A 23689-nucleotide genomic window follows, 5' to 3' on the forward strand; every position below is an offset into this window, starting at 1 on the left:
TCATATTAATTATTATTATTATTAATACTGGGAACAATAAAGGAAATGATGAAACCTGTTTGCCAAAAAACAGTGAACAATTGATTCAATTCAATTCAGTTCATTCAATAGATTCAAAATTCAATCGAACAGGTTAATTGAAACGAGCCATTCATATGAACCGATTCGCTGAAATGAATTGACCGCCCAATGCTAAGCTGAGCATGCGCGTTTACACGCGTTTAGAGTACGACAAAAAATGTGATGTCATCTTTGCGCGCGCGGTCTCTGATCGGTGTAAAATGTGTTGCCTACATAGAGAGCCTTTGCTGCTGTTGTCTACCAACGTAATGTGTAAATAGTGGTTTAAAATGACGGATAATGATTGTTACTCGTTGCAGACAGACCCGTCAGAGACGCAGGACTCTGAGAGTCGATTAGATGAGTGTGAAACTGCTGCTCTTGTGCTCAGGTGTTGTATGGGCTTTTTTTATTCTGCTATGTTTAAATTATTTTCAGAATTTTTTTTTTATTGCTATTTATTTATAACTATGTATAAACTCATTTTTAGTCAAAAACAACGACGAGCTGTTCTTAAACGAGAGAGAAGGAAAAGGAAACGTCAAGCTCTTGCTAAATTAAGAGAAGAAGGTAATTTATTTTAATGTTTGTTTGAGGTGTGTGTGTATATATATATATATATACTATATATTCGTCAAATATATATATATGTGTATGTATATGTATGTGTGTGTGTATATATGTATGTATGTATGTATGTGTGTGTATATATATATATATATATATATATATATATATATATATATATATATATATATATATATAGCAGCACGTAATTTATTCCTTTCTCACACTTCTAAAGTTAACCTTAGTTTTAGGTAACACCTGTCTATGCAAACATAAGCCTGATTTACTCCTTAGTAGCATTTGTTGTCAGCTGTCAGTAACAAATGCATCTTTTTCAGCTGTAGGTCATTCACAAAATAAAGAGAACCAAGAGTACAAGTCTGAAGATGAGGAAGAACAGAAGGCTGACGAGGAGAGGTTTGTCATCTTAAGTTCAGTGTGATAAGCTAATATTAATTGGACAAAATACAAAATATGTCACACTGTTTTACAATACCAGTGAGCGATTACACCAGGATTGGATGGAGAGAGAAAAGTGTGCACAAGAAGAATTTAGGCTGAAGAGGGAGAAAGAAGAGGCAGCGCGAAAGAGAAAGGAGGAAGAAGAGGTGAGCATTTTCTGGACCACATCTATATATATAATTGCAAGAAAAGTCCAATTGCTGACATTAAATCCTTGACATTCTGCAATGGCCTGGACAAATCTCAATTAAAATACATATAATGCTCCAATATCTTGTTTTTCTGTAACCAAAGCGGAAAATAAGAGAAGAATGGGAGGAGCAGCAAAAGAAAGAGAAAGAGGAGCAGGAGAAGAAGGAACAGGAGAAGAAACAGAGAGAGGTGATCCCTGCACTGGGAGGATAAAGAGGCTGATGTCTACATATATCCTCTATCAGATATCAAAACATTTCATGCTACCTGCAACAAATCAGCCTTTAAAGTTTCAAGCTGTTTGCCAGTCATGGTTTTACATACACACCACATTCCAGAAGTCTCTGTTTCATGTGTACATTTTGTGATTTTGTTTGTTTAGCAAAATATTGCCTTCATTTCCTTAACTAAGATACACAAAATCGATTTAAAATGCAGCAAGTGTCCACTTCCAATGAAGAACATGTATCTTTTCGTGTCAGCTGGGTGTATAGTGATAATGTTGCTTACTTATGCCACAATAAAGAACATGTGCTGTGAACAGTCAAATTTGAATTACAAAAATACTGATAATATCAGTCCATATTGTACAAATTATCTGCCAGATTGTCTTAACCAATTCTAACAGACATGTGCTTGCACACCACACAATTTCACCCGCCATACTGTGTATGTTTGCACCATTTATAGGAAGCGGTACAGAAAATGCTGGATGAAGCAGAGAGTCAGGTAACATCTTGCTTTCCATGTCAAATGCATGTTGGAAAATGCAGTTCTGTTTGCAATAATCACGTCTCATTATTTTGTTGCATTTAGCTGGAAAATGGTGTTCCTTGGAAAAACCCTGATGCCCCAAAGGATTATGGGACTGAAAAGGACAGGGCAAACTGCCCCTTCTTCCTTAAAACGGGTGCTTGTAGGTTTGGAGACCGGTAAGTGTTTGCAAGGTTTTGACTGACAGTCAAAGTGCAATTTCTGATCAGGTTCTAGATGATGATTTTTTTTTTACTGTGCTTAATGAAGGTGCTCCCGAAAACATGAACACCCAACATCCAGCACCACTCTGATGGTGAGGGCGATGTTTGTGACGTTCGGGATGGAGCAGAGCAGACGTGATGACTACGACACTGATGCCAGTCTTGAGTACTGCGAGGAGGAAACGCAACAGCAGTTTCTGGATTTCTATGAAGACGCTCTGCCAGAGTTCAAGAACGCAGGGAGGGTGGTGCAGTTCAAGGTAACTAAAATAAAAACCAAAAATAATCAACATAAATAAAACAAATTATTCAACTGTATCGGTCTGGTTTGGTGCTTCTGTGTCATGGAGAGCAAATTGAGGAATCTATTGTTTATCCGTATGAACTGAAGCATCTTGCTTTTTCAGGAGTCACTGCTTTGGCAGTGTAAATCACAATTTGGTCCTATTGTAACTCATTTCCTCTCCACATGGAGGATAATTGAAAGGCGATCGCAACAAGGTACAATCTGGCACTGGCATTGGCCGATTTTTCACAATAATAATTTTTTGTTAGGAAATGTTCCCTTTCACTGGCCGCAATGGGCGCACAACAAAGGAAATACTATCTTTGATGATAGTGGTCTGAAATCCTTTCAGAACATTAAAGCCCAATATTATTTACCAGGTATCTCTTTTTTTATGTTTTTGCATATCAGATAGGCCCTTTGGGTATATGGGGTGCCTTGGGATTCCACATTACCTATTCACCTTTTGCGCAAAATAATTCTTCCTTCTGAGAAATGTCCCTCTTCTGTTTTAGTTGTTTATCTTTATCTTCTTAAATATTCCTATAAACCATTATCTATTACAACTGTTCAGGCCTAGGATCTTAATGAGGATGTGCATGATTCTGATGAGGTATGGGGATGTTTAAGCGGTCTTCAAAGAACCCTAACCATCAAATGATACACTGGAAATTACTACATAGCGTTAACATAACTCCTCTGAAGTGATACTATGTGAATATGTCCTCCTCCGCTAAGGCCCTGTTTACATCTGGTATTAAGATGCGTTTTGGACAATCGGATCACAATTAGACGAGGGAGACACATTCATATTCATATTCATTCTTTATTGTCCTCGATAGAGGAAATTTTTCACAGACTGTACCAGGAGCAACATTCAACACGCATTACATGCACATACCACACAGAATTTTGTACACATAAATAGACATATTGCACACAAAAAAAAAAAAAACATTTACAGTAGATAAATTAGGCATTCTGTGAATTCAGTGCTCTTATAGCTAAGATTACAAAAGTTTTCCCTGCCGTGATTTTTTTTATGGGGTAGCTGTCTGTATCTGCGGCCTGAGGGAAGAAGGGTGAAACTTGAGTTAAGAGGGTGGCTGGGATTTTGTACAATGGTGTTTGCTCTACGAATGGTAGCAGTGTCAATGAGAGCTGGCAAGTTGGGTGTGGGAAGACCAATTATTTTTGAGGAAGTGTTAGTGATTTTAAGGAGCTTGTTTCTATTTTTTGAGAGAAAGCATAGTGAAATAGCAGGTGGCACAATACAGGAGGATGGGTTCAGTGATACTACGGTACAAGAGGAGAAGAAGGTATGGTTTGACTGAGAAAGTCATGAGCTTACGTATGACAAATTGTCTCTGTTGGCACTGGCAGTGCCTATGAATGTCTGTGATGTGATGGTCAAAACTCAATTTATTGTCCAAAATAATGCCAAGGTACCTGAAACTGTCAACAATGTCTACTGACTTGCCATTGATGGAGATCGGGCAGTGAGCGATGGAGAGTTTTTGGCGTGTGTCCAGGATAAGTTCCTTTGTTTTAGTAATGTTAAGGAGGAGATGACTATCTGTACAACATTGGGTGAAATGGGCAACAGATTGGTGGTATGCTGTTACTCATTCCGTGCCGGTGAGGAGGGCGAGTATGGCTGTGTTATCCGAGTATTGGAAGTACTGTGATGTCTGATGGGCTACGGCTGTCGTTAGTATATTCTTCAAACCAAACTTGGGTCTTCAGCCGACAGAGTTTAAATCTCGTCTGGTTAGCGCGCTTCCCATCATTTTTACGCATTAAGTCAGTAGGCGGAGAGTATGCGGTCATTAATGGCTGTTCAAACACATTCGACCACGTGCTTCTACACTACAAAAGCTATCCGGTCAAATGCGTTTTCGACAACCTCTGGAAGTGGTCGAAAGTGGACAAGCTCAAAATGTTTTAGATTTTAAAATGTACTAGGTGTAAACAGGGCCTAAGTGTAATCTATGTTCAGGGCACATACTTGTGCTTCTTCTGGGAGTGTCCCTGACTCTCACCTCACTCCTATCTGTTAGGAGACATGATATATGTTTGATTCTTTTTGAATGATTTCGGAGATCTTACCTTATTCGTTCAACAAAGATGTTTACTGTTAGCTGCTCTCACTGCGGCAAAATAAAAAAGGATATTTAACCACTGGAATCCTCCTCACACAATAGACAGACGAATGTGAACTGTGTCTTTGTTGGACATTGTCAATGAAACTCTCAACCTTTCGTATACATGGATCCCACATCAAGACTGTGACTATATGGCATGCTGCTTTTGATATTTTCAACTTTTTTATCTTTGTTGATCTGTATTTTCTTTTTTTAGTTTATTTATTTTGTATCTACATTCTGTGTTTGTATTTCTTGTATTTCTATATTCTTGAAGTCTTTCAGGGGTGGGTTCTAGGTTTGTATAGTTGCTTTTTGCTTTCTATTCTTGTTTTTTCTTGGAAACTCAATACAACGGTTGTCTAAAAAATAAAATAAATGAAATGTATTGTTTAAATGTAATTTTATAATTTAATAATAATTGTAAAAAAAATTAATTTGAATGTAATTTATATTAAATTAATAAAAAATTATTCCGGTTTTGTCAAATTAACAATATTATTTCCCCATATTTTAATAGGTGAGCTGCAACTTTGAACCTCATTTGAGAGGAAACGTTTACGTTCAGTATGACACGTAAGTCCCGTATTATTAGCCATTGCTGTAGAAGGAGAAGTGTAGTAAATATTATTTTATTTTTGATATCTCTGTTATATATACCTGCAGAGAGGAGCAATGTAAAGAAGCTTTCATGATGTTCAATGGCCGCTGGTATGCTGGAAAACAACTGCAATGTGAATTCTCCCCAGTAACTAGATGGAAAACAGCCATATGTGGTAAGAAAAAGAGAAGTTTCTTCGTAATAACTTTGTCTTTCTTTAGTTATCATTTAAAATATGCCTATATTCTTTTTCTTATATGTTCTCAGGACTTTTCGACAGACGGAAATGTCCGAAAGGGAAGAACTGCAACTTTCTTCATGTCTTCAGAAATCCAAGCAATGAATTCTGGGAGGCAGACCGTGATCTTCATATGTCCCCTGACCGCGGTGGAGGCTTTTCTAGTCGGCATTCGGGCAGCAGAGATGGAATGTGGTCCCAGCGTGGAAATAGCCCTGAACGATCCCAGCGCAGGTGGACGGATCGAATGAGTCACAGCCGTGAGCGGTACAGTTACAGGGGAAGACGGAGCCGCAGCAGAGAAAGGCACAGTCGAAACAGGGAAAGGTGGAGTCGTAGCAGAAGCAGAGAGAGAAGGAATCCAGAGCAATCAACAAGGAGATCTCAGAGAGAGCAATCCAGGAGGAGCAGGAGTCGATCCCACAGCAGAGACCGGTTAAAGCAGAGCGAAGATTCATCAGCAGACTCGAGAAGAAAGAGGTCAAAATCAAACAGTCCGGACCGCGTATCCAAAAACGGCGGGTCTGTGAAACGGAGGGGACACAGGAAGGAAAGCCAAAGCCCAGAAAACTCTGACCGAATGGATACACATCAGCACAAGCACTCTAAAAAGAGCAAGAAGAAGAAAAAGGGTAAAAAGAAACACAAAAGAAAGAAGAGTAAATCACGCAGCTTGAGCTCGTCTGCTGGATCTGGCGAAGATTCCCACAATGAGGAGGGTAGCAAGACGCCGTCTAAATCTGAAGCTCCTGCTGAAGAATGTACAGCTGTGGCATCCAGCGCAGGTTCGCCAGAAGATAAAGTAGAGACCGCAACTTCTGGGTTTTGTCATCCTGATGAGGAGATCCAGTGCGCGCTTACAGACTCTACCAAATCAGATAGCATCACACAGTAAAAATAAAAATACATAAACTGTTTCTGTTGGCTTAAAGCAGCTGTTGTTATTTTAGTTTGCATAACAAAATGCCTAGTTTTTACAATTTTTGCTGATGATACATTGCCCTGTACATTTGTAATTAAATCTAGCATTTTCTGAAATCTTGTTGAAAGTGTTGGTGGTAAAAAAAAAAAAAATTCATTTTCAGTTTTGGTGCTCAGATATTACATAGGTAAGCAGTTCTTGGGGATTATTAATGTCATTTTATTTAAAGTTGCGACGTAACAGAAGTAGCGACAGATCATTTCTTCCATCGGATGTACATCCGAATGAAACGGTGTTGGGTGGGAAATTGGTTTTATTCATTGATTGTTGAATGGATGGAAACAGATCTGAATGTGAGCTTGAGTTGATTGCAAGAAATAGGGGTTTAAGCAGATGTCACCATTTTGTTTAAAAAGTACGGGCTCAAAAAATATGATAATAATACCAAATGAATTGTATGCATTAATTAATTGTTCTCAATAAGATCAGGATGCATTTAGATCAGAGGTTCTCAACAAAGGGGCCTGGGGCCCACTAGAGGCCCTCAGCAAACATTCAGAGGGGCCTCAATAAGTCTAAAAATGTCATGAAATGAACATAATTTTAATTAAAATGCTGGGGAAAAAATACACTAAAATAAAGATGACATTGTGTAATCTGACATCATATTATGAATTTATTTTTATTACTACAGAAGTACCAGAGGGAAGGATGAGACTGCTGATTTAGGTGCATTTTGTTGCCAACTACAAGAAAAAATTACTATACATATCAAATTATGTTCTTTATTAGTAAGAGATCGTCGAAGATGTGGACAACACGCTGCAATATCTGACTTTATTCATCATTTGTTTTTATGCTTCAAAAGACATTTTTTTCAAGAGTAAGTCTGATAAACAGTCCAATACAATAGCATACAAAGATGATTTTATGGGGAAAAAAGGCATGAAGATGTTGAAAAAAATTCTTTGGCATTAGAAATTAAACAACTAATGAACGGCAAATGCCTGATATGCCTGAACCAATTAAGTGTTCACAGGAACCAATCATTACAGTGTTTTTGGTCAGGAATTCACTAATACTGGTGTTTACTTGTGCCCTAGCTAATACAATCATTGAATTTATGCCAAAAAATTCTGAATGTCTAGTTTACATTATCTCTGTTCCCCCGTCTGAATAAGAATGTTTAGTCCGTAACACTTCAGCAAGTCTTGAACCTCTGGCTTCTACTGGATCTACTGAGAGTTGCAAAAAATACTAGCAAACTGTGTGTGAGCTGGAAAAGAGTGTTTTTAAGGCAGCTGAAGGTAAGAGGTAATGTTTTAATACAGAGAAGACGTCATGGGAAAAGTGGGGATGCTGACACTAATCTTTGCTACACATGTACTGATCCAAACCTGAATTCAAAGTCAAACACTGGGAAATTTGCATAACTGCTAAGATAGTGGCACAGATGAACTTTTCGATGAGCTCGATTCCCTCAGATGTTTGGCAGTAGAAATGCAGGCATCAATACCTTAACAGGAAGTGCTGATTATTTTAAACACTATTTTGTATGATAACCTAAAATACAGACATTTTATAGAGAGAATGCCCACAGAAAAAAGAAAAGAATATGTGTGTTAGTGTTTTGGTAGATTTGTTAGTCCTCAACATTTATGTCAGTCCGATCTCCTCCAGAACGCTACGTGGCGTCTCGGCTTCCTGTTAGAGGTACAAATCAAAGAAAATCCATTCATATACTAAAAAACTGCCAGTATTTTTCCCCAAGCATGTTTAGAATGAGAAGTGTGTGCATTCCTCACCTCCTGCAACATGTCAGCCTGCTCTATGGCCTTCAGAACATTCTTCTTCGATGTCTCCTGGGCTTCACCACCCAGGATAAACTCATCCAGTATGTAATAGGCTTTCTCAAAGTTGAAGATAATGTCCAGTTCACACACCTGGTTTTCAAACACACAGTGAGTTTAACAATGAGTGGTTGCAAGAGTTTTATCCGAAATTGTTAAAATATAGCAACAGATCTGGTCATTGGTTTAAAGGAATAGTTAGATGAAAATTCTGACATTATTTACTAAAAACCTTTCAAAGCCTCACTTTCTTTTATTTTGCTCAGCTGCTCTTTTCAATACAATGCAAGTTGTCATTCTTTTCCTCCACAATGCTATCATTAGGCTTCAGAAATTTGAAAGCAAGCAATATGGACTTGTTTATTATGTTTTAATGGGGATCTTTTGTACTTTTTGGAGTCGTTTAGTCATACAGCTTTGAAGAAACATTAGGGGCAAGTTGTCATTCTTTGGGTGTATTATAACTAAAGTAAGTATGAAACGGAAGTCACGATAGTCTTTTCTTCCCTATTGTCACATACTGTATATCCAACTGAAGAGACATACGTCATGAAGATTTTGATTAAAAGATTTCAAGGGCATATGAATTTTATTAAAATAATGATGTTTATGGATTTATAATTTTTAATAAGCACTGCAACATTATGTAAATAAAAATAAGAATTGCCAATTTTGATGTCATGGTGACTTTAACAAGCCAAAAACAACAAACTCTTTTATAGCTCTTTGAGGCTGAAAAGCAAAAGCTGACATAAATCTTAACTCACACTGCCAAAATATTTGTCCAGCAGTTCCACGTATCTGTGGATGATCTCCAGGGTTATCAACTCGTTTTCTTGGTCTTCCACAGCACAGCAAAAGTACAGGCTGGCATATCTGAAATGCAAAATAAGCTCACCTCATAAATAGGCTACTAACAGTACAAAGAAAGTGAAACGCTTTTCTCTGTTCCTCTTTCTGTCAGGACACATTACACATTGTTACAAAATATCAAAAACAGGATCTTTTTGTTCTAAGCAGTCCTTCTTATTTACCTTGTTGATAATATCACAGATATATGACTGTTACTCTCTTATATACTGTAATTAAAGTAGCACTAGGCAATAAAATACACCGAAAGTTGAGATTTGACTGCAACAAATTACATTTGCATTAAATGTAAATATAAAAAATAAACTCAACCACAGGAAATGGCACTTTCCACAAATAAAGAACCAAGTAAGTAATAAGGACAACTGTATGTGCCTGTAAATACAATCATATTATATAATATACAATCATATACTTTCATTCACAATGCTTTATGGGATTGTGAAGCTTTTAGGAGACAGTCTTGTACCTTTTTTATTTTTCCCCAATTTACAAATATTTTCTTTTCCCCCAATTTTAATTTTTTTTTTTTTGCTTCGAATCCAAGTTTGTAATGGCATGATTCAACTTACAGCTGGTTGGTTTGGTTGGCTTAACTCTATACGATAACTTTAAAAAAAATCCCTATGAAATATTAATAGAAATATTTCAAGAACCAAGGCCGCTGAAAAAGTGGACTCTAATTAAATAAATGTAATAAACAAATGCTTCTTTACTACAATGAACTGAACATCTTGTTTTAATTGCTGAATACAGTTGAGAAGGTCAGGATCTCTAAGACGGGATGGACCATGTTCACCATTTTAAGGGGGATATTCATACATTTGAAGTGTTTAAAACTAGCTACTTTTCTTGCTAGGTTTATTTATGTCAGATAATAGTTTATCAAATATGCCTCACAACACAAAAGACATGGGAGTTTTGCCTTTAATATTTATAAAAATAGAATAATAAAAGTCAGGGAACACCCAAGTCTACCATATCATGGAAAGTGCCAAATACAATGGATCTGCAGTTCCGTCCATGCAGTCATTATCATTCGGTGTCGTTTTCTAACCTTTTATATACTATTTTCAGATCCCTCCATTCCAGGAAACTGCACATTTTGGGTTTGCGTGCCAGCACCATCTGAATAACCTCACGGGAGATCTTTTTCTTCTGTACGTCAGACAGCGGCACGTACCATTTCTGAAGACGTAGCTTCCCCTGCCTGCTAAAGAGCAGCATAAACTGCATCTGAAAAGAAAGATAAACAAAAATGAGTCTCAAACCCAGACATCGTGTTTGTGCATCACCATATGTGCCTATAGTCAAGCCAAGCCAAAACAGATCCCAGCTCTTCCGCATGGAAACCTTCGTCGTGTCGCTTATTTCAAAAGTCAGTACATAAAACGACCAAACCGAAGCGTTGTCGTGTTTCGTGAATTACTTCTGTTTGTTGCAACAAAAGAGGAAGGTTCGCGTTAGCAAGAAGGCTACGGCCGTGTAAATGATACATTTATAAACTATCCACACCATTCACCCATAAGTATTTGCACCAGCAAGTCCAAATAAACCAATAATGTCCATCAATGCAAGAGCTAAAATTGAGCTTTTACCTTAAAGTTTATATTACACTCGATTCCGCGAGCATGGGCTTCTGATGGCAGTAAACGCAGATGTGAGGAGTCCCGTTACATGGACGGACGCATCTCTTCTTTCGCTAGATCACTGAATCGTGTCCTTTCATTGGCTTCGAGACTCACCGATGACACTCTGTATTGGTCCAGACTCGAGCGGGATGGGTGAAGCTCTGCCTGAGACGGAGGTTTTTGTAATGCAGTGAAATTTATCATGAAAATCGTGACTCTGTCATAAAAAAAAAAAAAAAACAATTTGATACATTATAAGATCCTATCTGAGATTCATCGTGCTGGTGATTTTTTTTTTTTTTAATAACAAAGATTAGTTCCCTGTGACTTTTTTAGAAACACTCTAATAGACTTTTTTTTGTTATTTTTTTGTGGGCGTCCTGCCAGTAAAAGTGATAATAGGCATATTCATTTTTTTTTAAACAAGATATTCTTTTTTGCAGTGTTTCTTTAGTCCGACTAAAAGTAAAAAGTAAATTTCATTTATTGTCTGAATGAAAATACGATTTTAGATGCTATATATAAGATGTCGCACTGGACATAGGCCTAGCATATACAATTGAGTTGGCCTATTGATATTGATGTTGAGTAACACTGAATAACATAAAAATGACACATTGAGAAAGTGTTAGTGTTTTTTGTCCAAATTGACATTCACACAGAACACGTTTTTCCATTCAACTGCGATTCTTTCCCACTATTTTGCAATGTTAACGCGCGCTAGACAGACGTATTTCTGTTGCTCTCGCGCCTTGCGTCCTTTGCAGTGTCGCGCGCATGATACTGGGTTCAGCTTTTAAAAGCTCTTTAAAAAAGTCCTTGCGCTTTTTTCGTTCTACAGGCCTGCGTCTCGCATTTTTTGCAGCAAAAACACTTTCTGTGTCAACCGGCCTACACTTCCAACAGGCTATATGAAAAAAAAAAAAAATCCCCATTCCCCCCATTTCTCATGCTTTTTTGTCAAGAAAAAAAATATTTATTAAAATAAAGTATAATTATTTATTAAAAATAATAATCAAATATGTTCAAATGAATGAGAACAGATTAACAAATAATCTTATGCAAAGGCTAGATGAAAGTTATGTCTTGAAAACTTTGGCTGTGTGGTTAAAGGGGTGGTTGAGTATGATTTCACTTTTCTAACTTTAGTTAGTGTGTAATGTTGCTTTTTGAGCATAAACAACATCTGCAAAGTTACAACGCTCAAAGTTCAAAGCAAAGGAAGATATTTGCTTTTAAAGAAAAGGACTACAACAAACGGCTGGTTGGGACTACACGACATTCCTCCCGGGTTAGTGACATCACTAACCCTAGAATTTACATAAACCCCGCCCCCGGGAACACGCAGCCCATGTTGAGAAGAGGAAAAGTTGTTGTATAAGAGTACATTTGTGAGTCAGCTCAAACTTAAGCATCCATCTTTTCACATGCTATAGAAAGTCACTCTGTGTGCATCTTACAACAGTTCCCGTATGAGCGATTTATAGATTTATCATGACAGATAGTTAACTCTACATCAGCAACATAAATTCATCAACTTACCATTCAGAGACGCCCTGTTGCATTCTACATGTTGTCACTTCTTCTTGAGTCTCTCCATCTTTGTCTGACTCCATTTTAACATTAAAGGCAGAACTGTTTCTGTCATTTTAGTGTGTCTGCATGAGGTAATAGCAGCTGCTAACACACACAAGCTCTTGAAACCCCGCCCTATGCAGCAGCTCATTTGCATTTAAAGGAACAGGCACAAAACGGTGTGTTTTTGCTCACCCTCAAAAAGTGACAACTTTAACTTGCTATATAAAAATATCTGTGGGGTATTTTGCGCTAAAACTTCACACACACACTCTGGGGACATCATGGATATATTTTACATCTTGTGAAAAGGGCATTTTACCACCCCTTTAAATGGTTACTGTGTGATTTTGTGTATTGTGTTAAAACAACCTGAGGCATCAGTTTTTTTTTTTAAAATGCAATTTTGAAGACACTTATCTATGACAAAAAAAGCTACAAAAGAGAAAAGCTTCAGTTCACCCTGCTTACATAGTCTAACAGTCTGCTTTCATGTAGGCCATATGAATGAATACTCTTATATTAATTGCATAATGAAAGGCAATTAATGTCTTGATGAAAGTTATGGAAAACTTAAATGTGGTAAAACAGCTATTGTGTGTGTTTTTGTGTTGTGCTGAATCAACTTGAAGCATGCATTTGAAAACAAATAATTATGAAAGTATATATATATATTGACAACACACTTGAACTACAAAAAAGTGACAAATTGTTTCATCAGACACATTGCACACACACACACACTCAGACACATTGCGCACATACGCGCGCACACACACACACACACACACACACACACACACACACACACTTCACTCTTCAAGACCTCCATCGGCCAAAAAACAATCCCAGCTACAGTAGCCAGGTTTGTCATCTGAGGAGTAAAACCCCACAAGCACTCCCCGTTGTCCATTTCCCTGGTAGCCAGACCCACAGTCTTTGTAAAGCTGGCTGCATTGTAGACGGCTGCATCTAGAGATGGTGTACGGCTTTCTGTAGCTTTGCCGGTGTCTCTTTGAAAGTCTTTCCCAATTCACTACACCTGTTCAATATCAAAATGACAATGACAGTCACACAATTCAGACAATAAATGAACAAATCTTTAACTGTAAAAAGTTTCAAGTTAGGGAAATGGAAGAGAGTGAGATTAACCTAGCCTAATTGTTTAGACAAAAAACAAGATGGGGCAACCACACTTTTATTAAACTCACTATCAAGCCATCTGAAGTGTGCCTCCTGCTGAAAATGCTCCTGGCTGACAATGTTGTTAAATGTCTGGCATGCCAGAGCCAGCCTCAGGATTGCAGAGCAGCCGTCTTCTAGAACTACGAAGACAAGGATCCTCTGAAGAATGTCATCAGGCAACTGTAGATTTGAAACATGATTTAATATGGAGTCATTGCAAGCCATTTCATCAACATTAAAGTGAATATGAACACATGCCTGCAAAATGTCAGTGGCCACTGCACCATCCTGTGAAACCCTTTTGATCTTTGCTGGGAGTGTAGGTACCTTCAAAAAGTAAAACATAGAAAAACAGATCATTTAAGAAACAGCTGCACATTTATACATGCTACTTTCATTACTTTTTACTGAAATATTACCAAAGTGCTGTGTCTCCTTTTCCTAGGGACACGAAAGACAGGCAGCAGACTCCCATCCCCCATCTTCTTGCCTTCCTCTGTAAAATGTGCAAATCTTCGACCATGTCTGTAATTGACATTGACCAAATATGTTCATCATGCTTTCCCACTTTGACAGTAGTATCTATTAATGTACTACTTTTCATTTCACAAACCATACCCCTCAATTTCAAGGTTCTCCAGCAAAACCTTGCACCACCAACTCCTCAGATATGGCATGTCAGACTGAAGATAAGAACAGTTGTAATGTAATTCACCACAATTAACATTAAACATCTTTGTCAACACCAAGACTGCACTTACGTTGGTGAAATCAAATGCTGCCTCCATAGTTATGTACCAGGTATACTGTAAAGGCAGAAAGGCTGTTATGCTGGCATGTCATTTGTATGAGCATAAATTAACCAAGATGAATAAAAATGGACAATGGATGTTGTGTGGACATCACTAAACATCCTGAAAATAAGCTTGGCAACTCACCATAACCATAAATAATCCACAGTCAATCCCAAAATGTTGTAGGGGTAGCCCCTGTTTGAAGAAAGAACACCCATTATGAATAATTTACAATGACTATCAACCTTATACAATGTTCTTGTGCATTTTCATTGCAAATGATTGCAAATGATTATTACCTCAACATCCAGGCCTGACTGTTCTTCCCATGGCCCGGGCATGAGCTTTTGTGCAACAGCCCTGATAAAAATCAAGACAGTGTTACGAAGAATACTTACAATTTAAATACACACAGTACAATTCAGCTGGGGAACACAAACCGTTTCAGAAATGCAGAATAAAATTAAGAAATTGGTTGAACATGAAATGCCAACAATGCTTACATCCTCTGAACGTGAGGTACTATAACTATGAAGTTTGTGCAAGCAGCCTTGACAAGTCAAAGGAACGCGACTGCCGAGAGTACATGTATATAAACGTGGGCAAGTCAGAAGAACACGACTGCCAAAATTGTAGTTGCATTAATGTGGGCAACGTCAGGGGAACGTGACTGCCGAAATATATCATTGTGTTGTAACCTCAATATGTCTCGGTAGGGCTTGTAGCCAAAGCCTTGTTCCCACTGTGCAAACAGCGAATCGAGGAACAGTATTCCTCTTTTGAGTGGCATCATCACCTATGAGAATTTTCTTGGCAATGAGTAAACCTTTCATGTGTAATATCCCAATAAGCGTTGTAAAAAGAAATCTTCATATGCTTCTTTTCCACATCAACAGTATAGCTTGACAAACTTTCTTTGAAAGCATGCATTACTTACACGTAGCAAAAAATGGCCTTGTGTCCACAGCGGGAATATAAGTGCATCTTTCTCGGTGGAGTCGACCTTAAAAGAAAGCAAGTTATGCTGTTAATTCAAATCAGTTTAATTATTGCTGTTAACCCTCTACAATGCGATCAAATCACTCGCATATGCAAATTAATTTCACTCTGGGCGACTATTAGAAAATTCAAATTTTTAATCACTAGCCAATGACGATTCTATTGCCAAGGTGTGCGTAGAGGGTTGACTGTACAAATGGGTAGGTACTTACAGGAAGACTGCCTAGAGGGTCACAACTCAAGGGTGGGAGCCATGTTGGGGGGATGTGGAGGTCCATAATAAAGACATTTTTCCCCTACAGAAAGACAACTGACTTTGTTGTACTGCACAGAGCTCACATAGGTCCCTCTAAAATATACGTTTCTTCTTCGTCCTAGCGTTTGTCCCGCGCAGGTGCAGGGTCCGCTTTTTGGCAGGCTGCTCTCCATCTATTCCGGTCCGTAGTGTCCTCCGGGGCGACTTGCACGTCCTTCATATCTTGGTTGATCCGGTCCATCCATCTCATCTTTGGGCGGCCACGTGGTCGCTTACCGGGTAGGTCAAGGCGCATAGCTGTCTTCGCCACTGAGTTCTCATGGCTGCGTGTTACATGGCCATACCAGCGGAGACGAGCCTCGAGCATCTTCTCCGTAATCGGCGCTATTCCCATCCGCTTCCTGACGTTGATGTTCATGACGTGGTCTAGCCTTGTCAGCCCGAGTGACCAGCGGAGCATACGCATTTCCATGGCGTGTAGAAGCTGGCCATGTTTGGCAGTCGCTGGCCAACACTCAGCGCCATACAGGGCGACAGGGCGTACAATGATCTTATAGATTTTGGACTTTAGGCGGATGGGCATTCGGCGATCGCATAGCACTCCCGTGACTTGGCGCCACTTTGACCAGGCAGCACTCACACGTGCGCGGACATCTGGGAGGGTGTCGCCGTTCGATGAGAGTATTGATCCGAGGTACTTGAAGTGTTGAACTTTCTTTAGATCCGTTCCGTCTATGCCAATGGTACCATCAGTCTGGGGGCCACACTCTAGGTACTCCGACTTTGCGAGGTTGAGTTGCAAGCCATTTGCATCCAGGCGATCTTTCCACTGCTGCCCTTGGTCTTGGAGGTCTTGCCGCTCCCTGTTGGCGAGGAACACATCATCGGCATAGAGTAAGGACCATGGATGGGGCGTCTGGAGGTCCCGTGTCACTGTGTCCATGCATGTGATGAAAAGCAAGGGCGAAACTCTAAAATATACGTTTATACATGTGTATACGTACCTGTAACTCGACTATCTCCTTAACAAGCCTCAGACAAGCATTTCCCACCTGTTCATATGATTTAATGTTTTTTACTGTATTTACAATACAATAATTAAAACATATTGAGTACTTTAACATTCCAACAAAGTCTTTCACTCACCACTGAGTCCATTTCTCTGTTTAGACCTAAAGTTAACAGGTTCTCCCTGGTCAAACATGTAGGGCCATCCTTAACCAGAATTTCATTGGCAGGCCTACCCTCATCCAGAACATAGCTGACCTACAAGTAAGACAAATTAAAAGTAGCATTACATAATAATAATAATAATAATAATAATAATAATAATAATAATATCAACAAAATCCTTTAATTACTTCAATGGAAGAAGAAGAAATTAAATTCTGTCAAATAAGCTATGCATTTATGTACCAGCTGTTCCTGGAGGGGATGATCTCCTCCAGCTGCCCACATTGTTCTGCAGGGCCTGAGGTTGCTGATGGCAGTAAGTGTTGCACAATGCTGCCCACAATGTTGCGAAGGGCCAACATCTTCAAGAAAAATGAAACAGTTAGTCTTATTAGTGCTAATATACATTAATCTCACTGCATTTGATCTGAAAGTAGCATTCACCTATCCCCAAAATTACACTCTTCCCAGTTAGTAGGCATTAGTTATTTCAGCTCATATTCATAGTGCTCACTTTGTGTTGGTGCTTCATCAGTGGGTGGTTGTGCAGCTATGCTTTCAGTTGACCTCGGCTCGGCTGGAGTGAGTTGAGATCCTTAAGGTTTTGAGTACAGCAACATTTGATGTTATGAACCAATTAAATGACTAGAATATGCATATGCATGATGATTAATGTTAAAGCAATTTACTTGTTGCTGAAGATGCCTGAGCCACCACAGTTGTGCTTCGTCGTTTTGATGCATCACCTATGACAGCTTGTCCCAAAGTAGACAAGGTGATGGTGTTTAGAAGTTCAAGCCGACATCCAGAATTTAACTGCCTCTCCAGAAGTGCTCTATTTGTGGAGGTGTTATGACGATGGATAACACTTCTCATAAGAAATGCATGGGTTGATGGAGTCATGTTATTGAAGAAGTAGTTGCTTTTACGCATTTTGGCAAAGAACTGCTCAGCAACTTGGCTATTCAACCACCCTTTCAGCTCAGGGACAAGTTGGATCCTGCGTAGGATGTCCTTTGGATCTGTGGCATTCTGCTCATGGAAGCGGTCATATAAGACATAGTGCTCAGATGATCCAGTGACCGGATGAGCATTATCCTCCCCACAGTGCACACTTTCATGTAGCCATGGCAGTGATACCAGCAATTTTCCATCCCTGGCAGCCTTCACATTCTCTTCTGTGGGCTCAGACAGTCTGCCCTCAAAAGGCTGGAAAGGCAGTGAATGAGGAACCCGCAAATTGGTGTGTGTCGCCAAACCTCTTGCGAAATCATAAACACAGACATTTGGAAAGTGCTTCCAGGAGAGTAACAGGTCTGCAAAGTCCCTGGGACTTTCAGCGCGTAGATTAAATTTGATGCTGTATACAATGCCATGTGGGCAAAGTATTACAGACCATCCACCTAAAATTAAAGATTGAAAAGATTGTGAAGTGTGTAACTTACAACAACTTAATACCATAGTTTACAGAGCGACACAAACTTACCAGATGCACCCCATATGCTTTGGAAGACCTTGTCATATGTTTGTCTGCTCTTCATGTTCTCCTTCAGTCTTGTTATGAGATCAAGGCGGGAGCCCTTGGTGTCGATGTTGCAGGCTTTGCACAATTTTCTCACAACTCCAACCTGATAATATTTATGACAAACTGTAAACAGAACATTTACTGGACACTTTCTTATCCTTCAAACCCAGAGAGCTTCATCACATGGCAACATCACCTTTTGTTTTGCCAACTCATCAATCAGATGGTCCTCAGTAACACTGCTCAGCTGTGCTTCAGTTGAAGAGGGGCATGTTCTCACTTTTTTGAACTCTGTGTTAAGAACAGTGCCACTTCGACGCGTTTCACTCCCAATCCAGGGTGCCCAGTGTTCGTAGCTTGGACTGACAGTGAAAGGGTTGTTTGCACTGCCTACAAAATGTGATGCATTATTTTTAATCCACATTGTGTTTACACAATGAATCTGATGAAATTTAGTAATCACCATAACTCACTTTGGAAAAAACCACGACTTATCGTCGCAAGATGAACAGAATTCCAAAAACTCTCAATGTCATGTTCACCGTTGAAGTCATCAGGGGGTGCTTTGAGGTCACTGACTGTAATGAATCACACCATTAGGCAAAAGCAACACTTCTGCACTGTAAACACACAAAATAATCACAATATCACTTACCTGCCAGCTTGAAAACCCCTTTCCTGTGTAAATCCATGACTACCACAGGGGGGTAAAATCCACAGTTGACACAGGAGTAAGTGTAGTCTGTGTCGCACAAAGCCTCAAAGTGGCAATAGGCGTGAAATATGACAGTCCTGGGTGGAAACTTCTCTCCTCTTAACCCCTCCAATGAATCCACAACTCTTGACACAGACACATGGTTCTAAAGTGTGGAGCAAACACAAATACGTCTGAGATAGACAGAGACAAATGTTCTTGTTGCTTAAGGATAGAAACTTCAAAATAAAAATAAATAAAAACGGTGTAATGTTCCATGTACATATAGCCCATAGCCAAGTAATCTTAAGGAGAAAAGATTAATACTCACAGTAACATTTTCTCTGAGAAACACACAAAGTTCAAGGGTGAGAAAAATATGGTTATCAAAGTTGTGAAGACCATCTTTCCACTCCTGGTACCTATACACCATGTTGCACTGTGGACATATCCTATGGTATGTTGAAATGTCTGTGAAACACAAATCACATTGATGTCAACCCATCACATCACTGATCACAATTGCTCTTTACATTAGCTATGCTTCTTTGACTTACTTTCTATCAAGCCCATCATGCTGACAATCCTAGCTTTTTTGGTAACGAGTACAGCCTCTGCAAGTGCAGGATGTCCAAGGCATAACTGGCACGCTGTCTCAAGAGGAAAGAACTGCTTTGGGTATTCAATCTTCATTCTCGGTGTTGTAACTTCTTTTGGCAGTGTTTCTGGGATTTTTTTTTCTTTGAAAATGTACTGCACACTTCTCTTGATACCAGTGTTGTCCAGGAGACTGCAACCCTCTGAGCTCGGTGTTGTGGGCACCTCTGACTTGAAGAGGTCTCTTTGGGTTTGAAAAAGATGCCACTTTGAGATGTTTATGTGTGGACAAGATGTCCGTGGCTTCGTGCAGGGACAATGCCAGGTGTTCCTTTGAGTGTTGTAGGTGACCATTGTCCTCCCAAGTCGGCTAAAACTATGAATGTCTGGCTCATGGATCGACAGGCATATTTGTGATGGAGAACCACCAAAGTCCACAGGCACACAAAGAGGAACATGCGCTGCACAAGCAGCCTTTTGCCTCTTCACACATTTAGCAGCTTTTGCCTCTCCAAAAAATTTTGCTGCAATCATATCCCTCAGGACGTCTTCTCCGAGAAATGTCTCTGCAGCGATCTCGCTACAGTAGTCTACAGAGCGAATGTGAGAGCACAAACTGTAGCTTAATCCACTCCGCTGAGCCAAAAACTGATACTGCACACATTCCTCTAGCTCACATCTAACTTGATGTATTGTTCCCCATGTTTTTCTCTGGACATGGACTGGCACAGAAAACCCATGTCCAGTTTTTTGCACAGAAAATATGCCATTTGTCTCATCGACAGTAACACTCCGCAGATGACAGGCCTGAGTGATGTCGTGAGACAAATCAGCATGTCTCCTCAAGAGGTGTGTGTTATAATTCTTCTTGAGGAGACTAAGATTGCAATGAGGACACCTGACAGACTTCCCATAAACCTCTGCTGCACCCTGCACCGGTTGCCGTGCATACAAGTGGTCTTGTGATGGCCCAGGCTCGGCTGATGGAGTGGCACGTTGCAGGTAAGGCTCGGCTGATAGAGTGGCACGATGCAGGTCAGGCTCGGCTGATGGAGTGGTACGTTGCAGGTAAGGCTCGGCTGATAGAGTGGCACGAGGCAGGTAAGGCTCGGCTGATGGAGTGGCACGATGCAGGTAAGGCTCGGCTGATAGAGTGGCATGATGCAGGTCAGGCTCGGCTGATGGAGTGTCACGTTGCAGGTAAGGCTCGGCTGATAGAGTGGCACGTTGCAGGTAAGGCTCGGCTGATAGAGTGGCACGAGGCAGGTAAGGCTCGGCTGATAGAGTGGCACGAGGCAAGTAAGGCTCGGCTGATGGAGTGTCACGATGCAGGTCAGGCTAGGCTGATGGAGTGGCACGATGCAGGTAAGGCTCGGCTGATGGAGTGGCACGATGCAGGTAAGGCTCGGCTGATAGAGTGGGACGATGCAGGTAAGGCTCGGCTGATGGAGTGGCACGATGCAGGTAAGGCTCGGCTGATGGAGTGGCACGTTGCAGGTAAGGCTCGGCTGATGGAGTGGCACGATGCAGGTAAGGCTCGGCTGATGGAGTGGCACGATGCAGGTAAGGCTCGGCTGATGGAGTGGCACGATGCAGGTAAGGCTCGGCTGATGGAGTGGCACGATGCAGGTAAGGCTCGGCTGATGGAGTGGCACGATGAAGGTAAGGCTCGGCTGATGGAGTGGCACGATGAAGGTAAGGCTCGGCTGATGGAGTGTCACGTTGCAGGTAAGGCTCGGCTGATGGAGTGGCACGATGCAGGTAAGGCTCGGCTGATGGAGTGGCACGAAGCAGGTAAGGCTCGGCTGATGGAGTGTCACGTTGCAGGTAAGGCTCGGCTGATGGAGTGGCACGAGGCAGGTAAGGCTCGGCTGATGGAGTGGCACGTTGCAGGTAAGGCTCGGCTGATGGAGTGGCACGATGCAGGTAAGGCTCGGCTGATGGAGTGGCACGATGCAGGTAAGGCTCGGCTGATGGAGTGGCATGATGCAGGTAAGGCTCGGCTGATGGAGTGGCACGATGCAGGTAAGGCTCGGCTGATGGAGTGGCACGATGAAGGTAAGGCTCGGCTGATGGAGTGGCACGATGAAGGTAAGGCTCGGCTGATGGAGTGTCACGTTGCAGGTAAGGCTCGGCTGATGGAGTGGCACGATGCAGGTAAGGCTCGGCTGATGGAGTGTCACGTTGCAGGTAAGGCTCGGCTGATGGAGTGGCACGAGGCAGGTAAGGCTCGGCTGATGGAGTGGCACGTTGCAGGTAAGGCTCGGCTGATTGAGTGGCACGAGGCAGGTAAGGCTCGGCTGATGGAGTGGCACGAGGCAGGTAAGGCTCGGCTGATGGAGTGGCACGAGGCAGGTAAGGCTCGGCTGATGGAGTGTCACGATGCAAGTCAGGCTCGGCTGATGGAGTGGCACGAGGCAGGTCAGGCTGCATAGACTGTGAGGTCAGCTGATTATAACATAAGACCAAATGTCTTTCCATGTCCACTCTTCGTATAACTGTCCGTGAACAGTGGGGGCAGTGGTAATGCCCCACAGCACGGCATGGTAATCTGCATCTGTTTGAAATTTGCCCTGAAACAAAAAAGTAAAACAACAGAATAATAGAACAAAAAAATAGGACAAAAAAAACGTGTAAAAAGCCTTCGACTTTTAGGGTGGCAACATACCTTTAAAATGTAAAGATTGCTGCATCCTTCATGCTAATCCTAGCTCTGAAAGTGAGTGAGAAAACGTGAATGAAAACAGTCAAAAAACAGAAAAAAAATCAATCCGTCCCCTCAGTTTATAAACTGTACTCACAAATTCTTAAACCTGTTCCCTCAGTTTAACAAATCGTGCCCACGGATTAATAAACCGTACCGTACCCACGAGTTCCTAATCCGCGCTCTCAGATTTGTAAACCGTGTAACGTTAGCAGCTACCGTACAAAGTTAGTTAACTGTCACCGTACCACAGGTGGGATGTCTGCCCATATATATTTAGAACAATAATATCTTAGTAAAAACCTAAAGTAATATTGACAAACTATCATTTGGAAGTTTACAATCTCTAGTTTTCATATTTGGTGGCTGTTTTTTAAAATAAATTACAGAGGAGCAGTAATTTATCAATTTGCAACAAGAATATTTCATATCCATTAGGTGTGTTTAGGCCTTTATTTTGAAATAGAAATAAACATGAAAAATCATGAAAGATTGGTAGAAACCTCAGTTTGTTTTCATGCCAAGAGTTCAAAAGATAACACCAATTAAATTTTATGAGAAAAAAAGGTCTGAAAATGTTAACAGGGGTTAAAGTGAAAAAAAATCCTGAGCCTGACATTTTTTTGGGAGGCGGAGGGCGGGGGCCGGGGGGGGGGTGGCTTGGGCTTCATTAGCACCATTTATTTTCAAGCATGTTAATGGCATATTTTTATGAATGAAGACCAGTATCACTGATATAGCTACTTATGTCTCGATGAAAATTTATTTTTCCAAAATTTGAAATTAGGCTTAAAAAATAATAACTTTTAATTTAAGTAGCCTAAACTTAAAACAATCATCACTTAAACCCATAATAAATGTCATATTTACCTGTACCTTACCTGTCTAACCGATGTGAATTATATAGAAATTGAATACGTTTATAAAACAGTCCGCACTGCATAAATTATATATGTATATATATATATAATGAAAAATAGATTAATCCTTAAGCGTTGAGCAGTTAGTAATTTTCCCATTGTTCTTTGGATAGCAACTTTACTAACAGAGAGAATTGCTGTCACTTTAATACCCGCCGCTGCTGGCAGGATCTCAGGCATCTCATTCTCTACTCTTTACGAACTATTTAAGATTGTATTTAAATCATTTGACTGTTCTTGTGAAGATACTCGACAAAACTGTCATTTTGGCATAAATGTGTGTTATGGTTCGTACAAGCGCGAAAGAGAACTCAATGGCGCACTGTCGACTGCGATACTGGCGCGCGTCTTTCTCTGTGTGTGTGTGTGTGTGTGTGTTTCAGGAGGACATTCATTCACTGACAGCGCGTTCTCTTTTGTCTTCTCGCGCATTGATAGTTTAAAACACATGTGTCAAACTCAAGGCC

The 23689-nt window shown here is 40.4% G+C and overlaps 3 protein-coding genes across 3 annotated transcripts; 1 reads left to right on the top strand and 2 right to left on the bottom strand.

The window, feature by feature from the left end:
- The first annotated feature begins 217 nt into the window (after window positions 1-217).
- Window positions 218-6678, top strand: zrsr2 (zinc finger (CCCH type), RNA-binding motif and serine/arginine rich 2). The gene is made up of 11 exons (XM_081358155.1): window positions 218-451; window positions 551-630; window positions 966-1044; window positions 1127-1235; window positions 1384-1470; window positions 1972-2010; window positions 2098-2213; window positions 2305-2518; window positions 5209-5264; window positions 5355-5464; window positions 5557-6678. Exons 1-11 carry the CDS (start codon window positions 351-353, stop codon window positions 6420-6422), a joined length of 1857 nt encoding a protein of 618 aa, XP_081214281.1. The 5' UTR covers window positions 218-350; the 3' UTR covers window positions 6423-6678.
- On the bottom strand, window positions 6650-11292 carry ap1s2 (adaptor related protein complex 1 subunit sigma 2). The gene is made up of 5 exons (XM_081358156.1): window positions 10768-11292; window positions 10227-10405; window positions 9067-9175; window positions 8255-8392; window positions 6650-8153 (listed from the first exon to the last, which is right to left on the bottom strand). Exons 2-5 carry the CDS (start codon window positions 10403-10405, stop codon window positions 8106-8108), a joined length of 474 nt encoding a protein of 157 aa, XP_081214282.1. The 5' UTR covers window positions 10768-11292; the 3' UTR covers window positions 6650-8105.
- Window positions 11293-17457: 6165 nt separating this feature from the next.
- On the bottom strand, window positions 17458-19577 carry LOC308685705 (HMG domain-containing protein 3-like; the record flags this gene model as incomplete). Its single annotated transcript, XM_081357667.1, has 7 exons — window positions 17458-18185; window positions 18269-18410; window positions 18504-18697; window positions 18781-18885; window positions 18963-19167; window positions 19333-19472; window positions 19559-19577. The coding sequence occupies 7 exons, from the start codon at window positions 19575-19577 to the stop codon at window positions 17458-17460; spliced, it is 1533 nt and encodes a 510-aa protein (XP_081213793.1).
- Between the last annotated feature and the right edge of the window lie 4112 nt (window positions 19578-23689).

The sequence above is a fragment of the Scardinius erythrophthalmus genome (genome assembly GCF_964197995.2).
Source record: "Scardinius erythrophthalmus genome assembly, chromosome: 25".
Taxonomy (NCBI): Eukaryota; Metazoa; Chordata; class Actinopteri; order Cypriniformes; family Leuciscidae; genus Scardinius; species Scardinius erythrophthalmus.

Excerpts from the sequence above, each read along its gene's own strand:
- ap1s2 (XM_081358156.1), bottom strand. The coding sequence starts at position 10,405 with ATGCAGTTTATGCTGCTCTTTAGCAGGCAGGGGAAGCTACGTCTTCAG. Across the intron at positions 9,176-10,226 it reads CTGAAAATAGTATATAAAAG|ATATGCCAGCCTGTACTTTT; the intron begins GTTAGAAAACGA and ends TTTGCATTTCAG. Across the intron at positions 8,154-8,254 it reads AGGCTGACATGTTGCAGGAG|GAAGCCGAGACGCCACGTAG; the intron begins GTGAGGAATGCA and ends TACCTCTAACAG.
- zrsr2 (XM_081358155.1), top strand. The coding sequence starts at position 351 with ATGACGGATAATGATTGTTACTCGTTGCAGACAGACCCGTCAGAGACG. Across the intron at positions 1,236-1,383 it reads AGAGAAAGGAGGAAGAAGAG|CGGAAAATAAGAGAAGAATG; the intron begins GTGAGCATTTTC and ends CTGTAACCAAAG. Across the intron at positions 1,471-1,971 it reads AGGAGAAGAAACAGAGAGAG|GAAGCGGTACAGAAAATGCT; the intron begins GTGATCCCTGCA and ends CACCATTTATAG.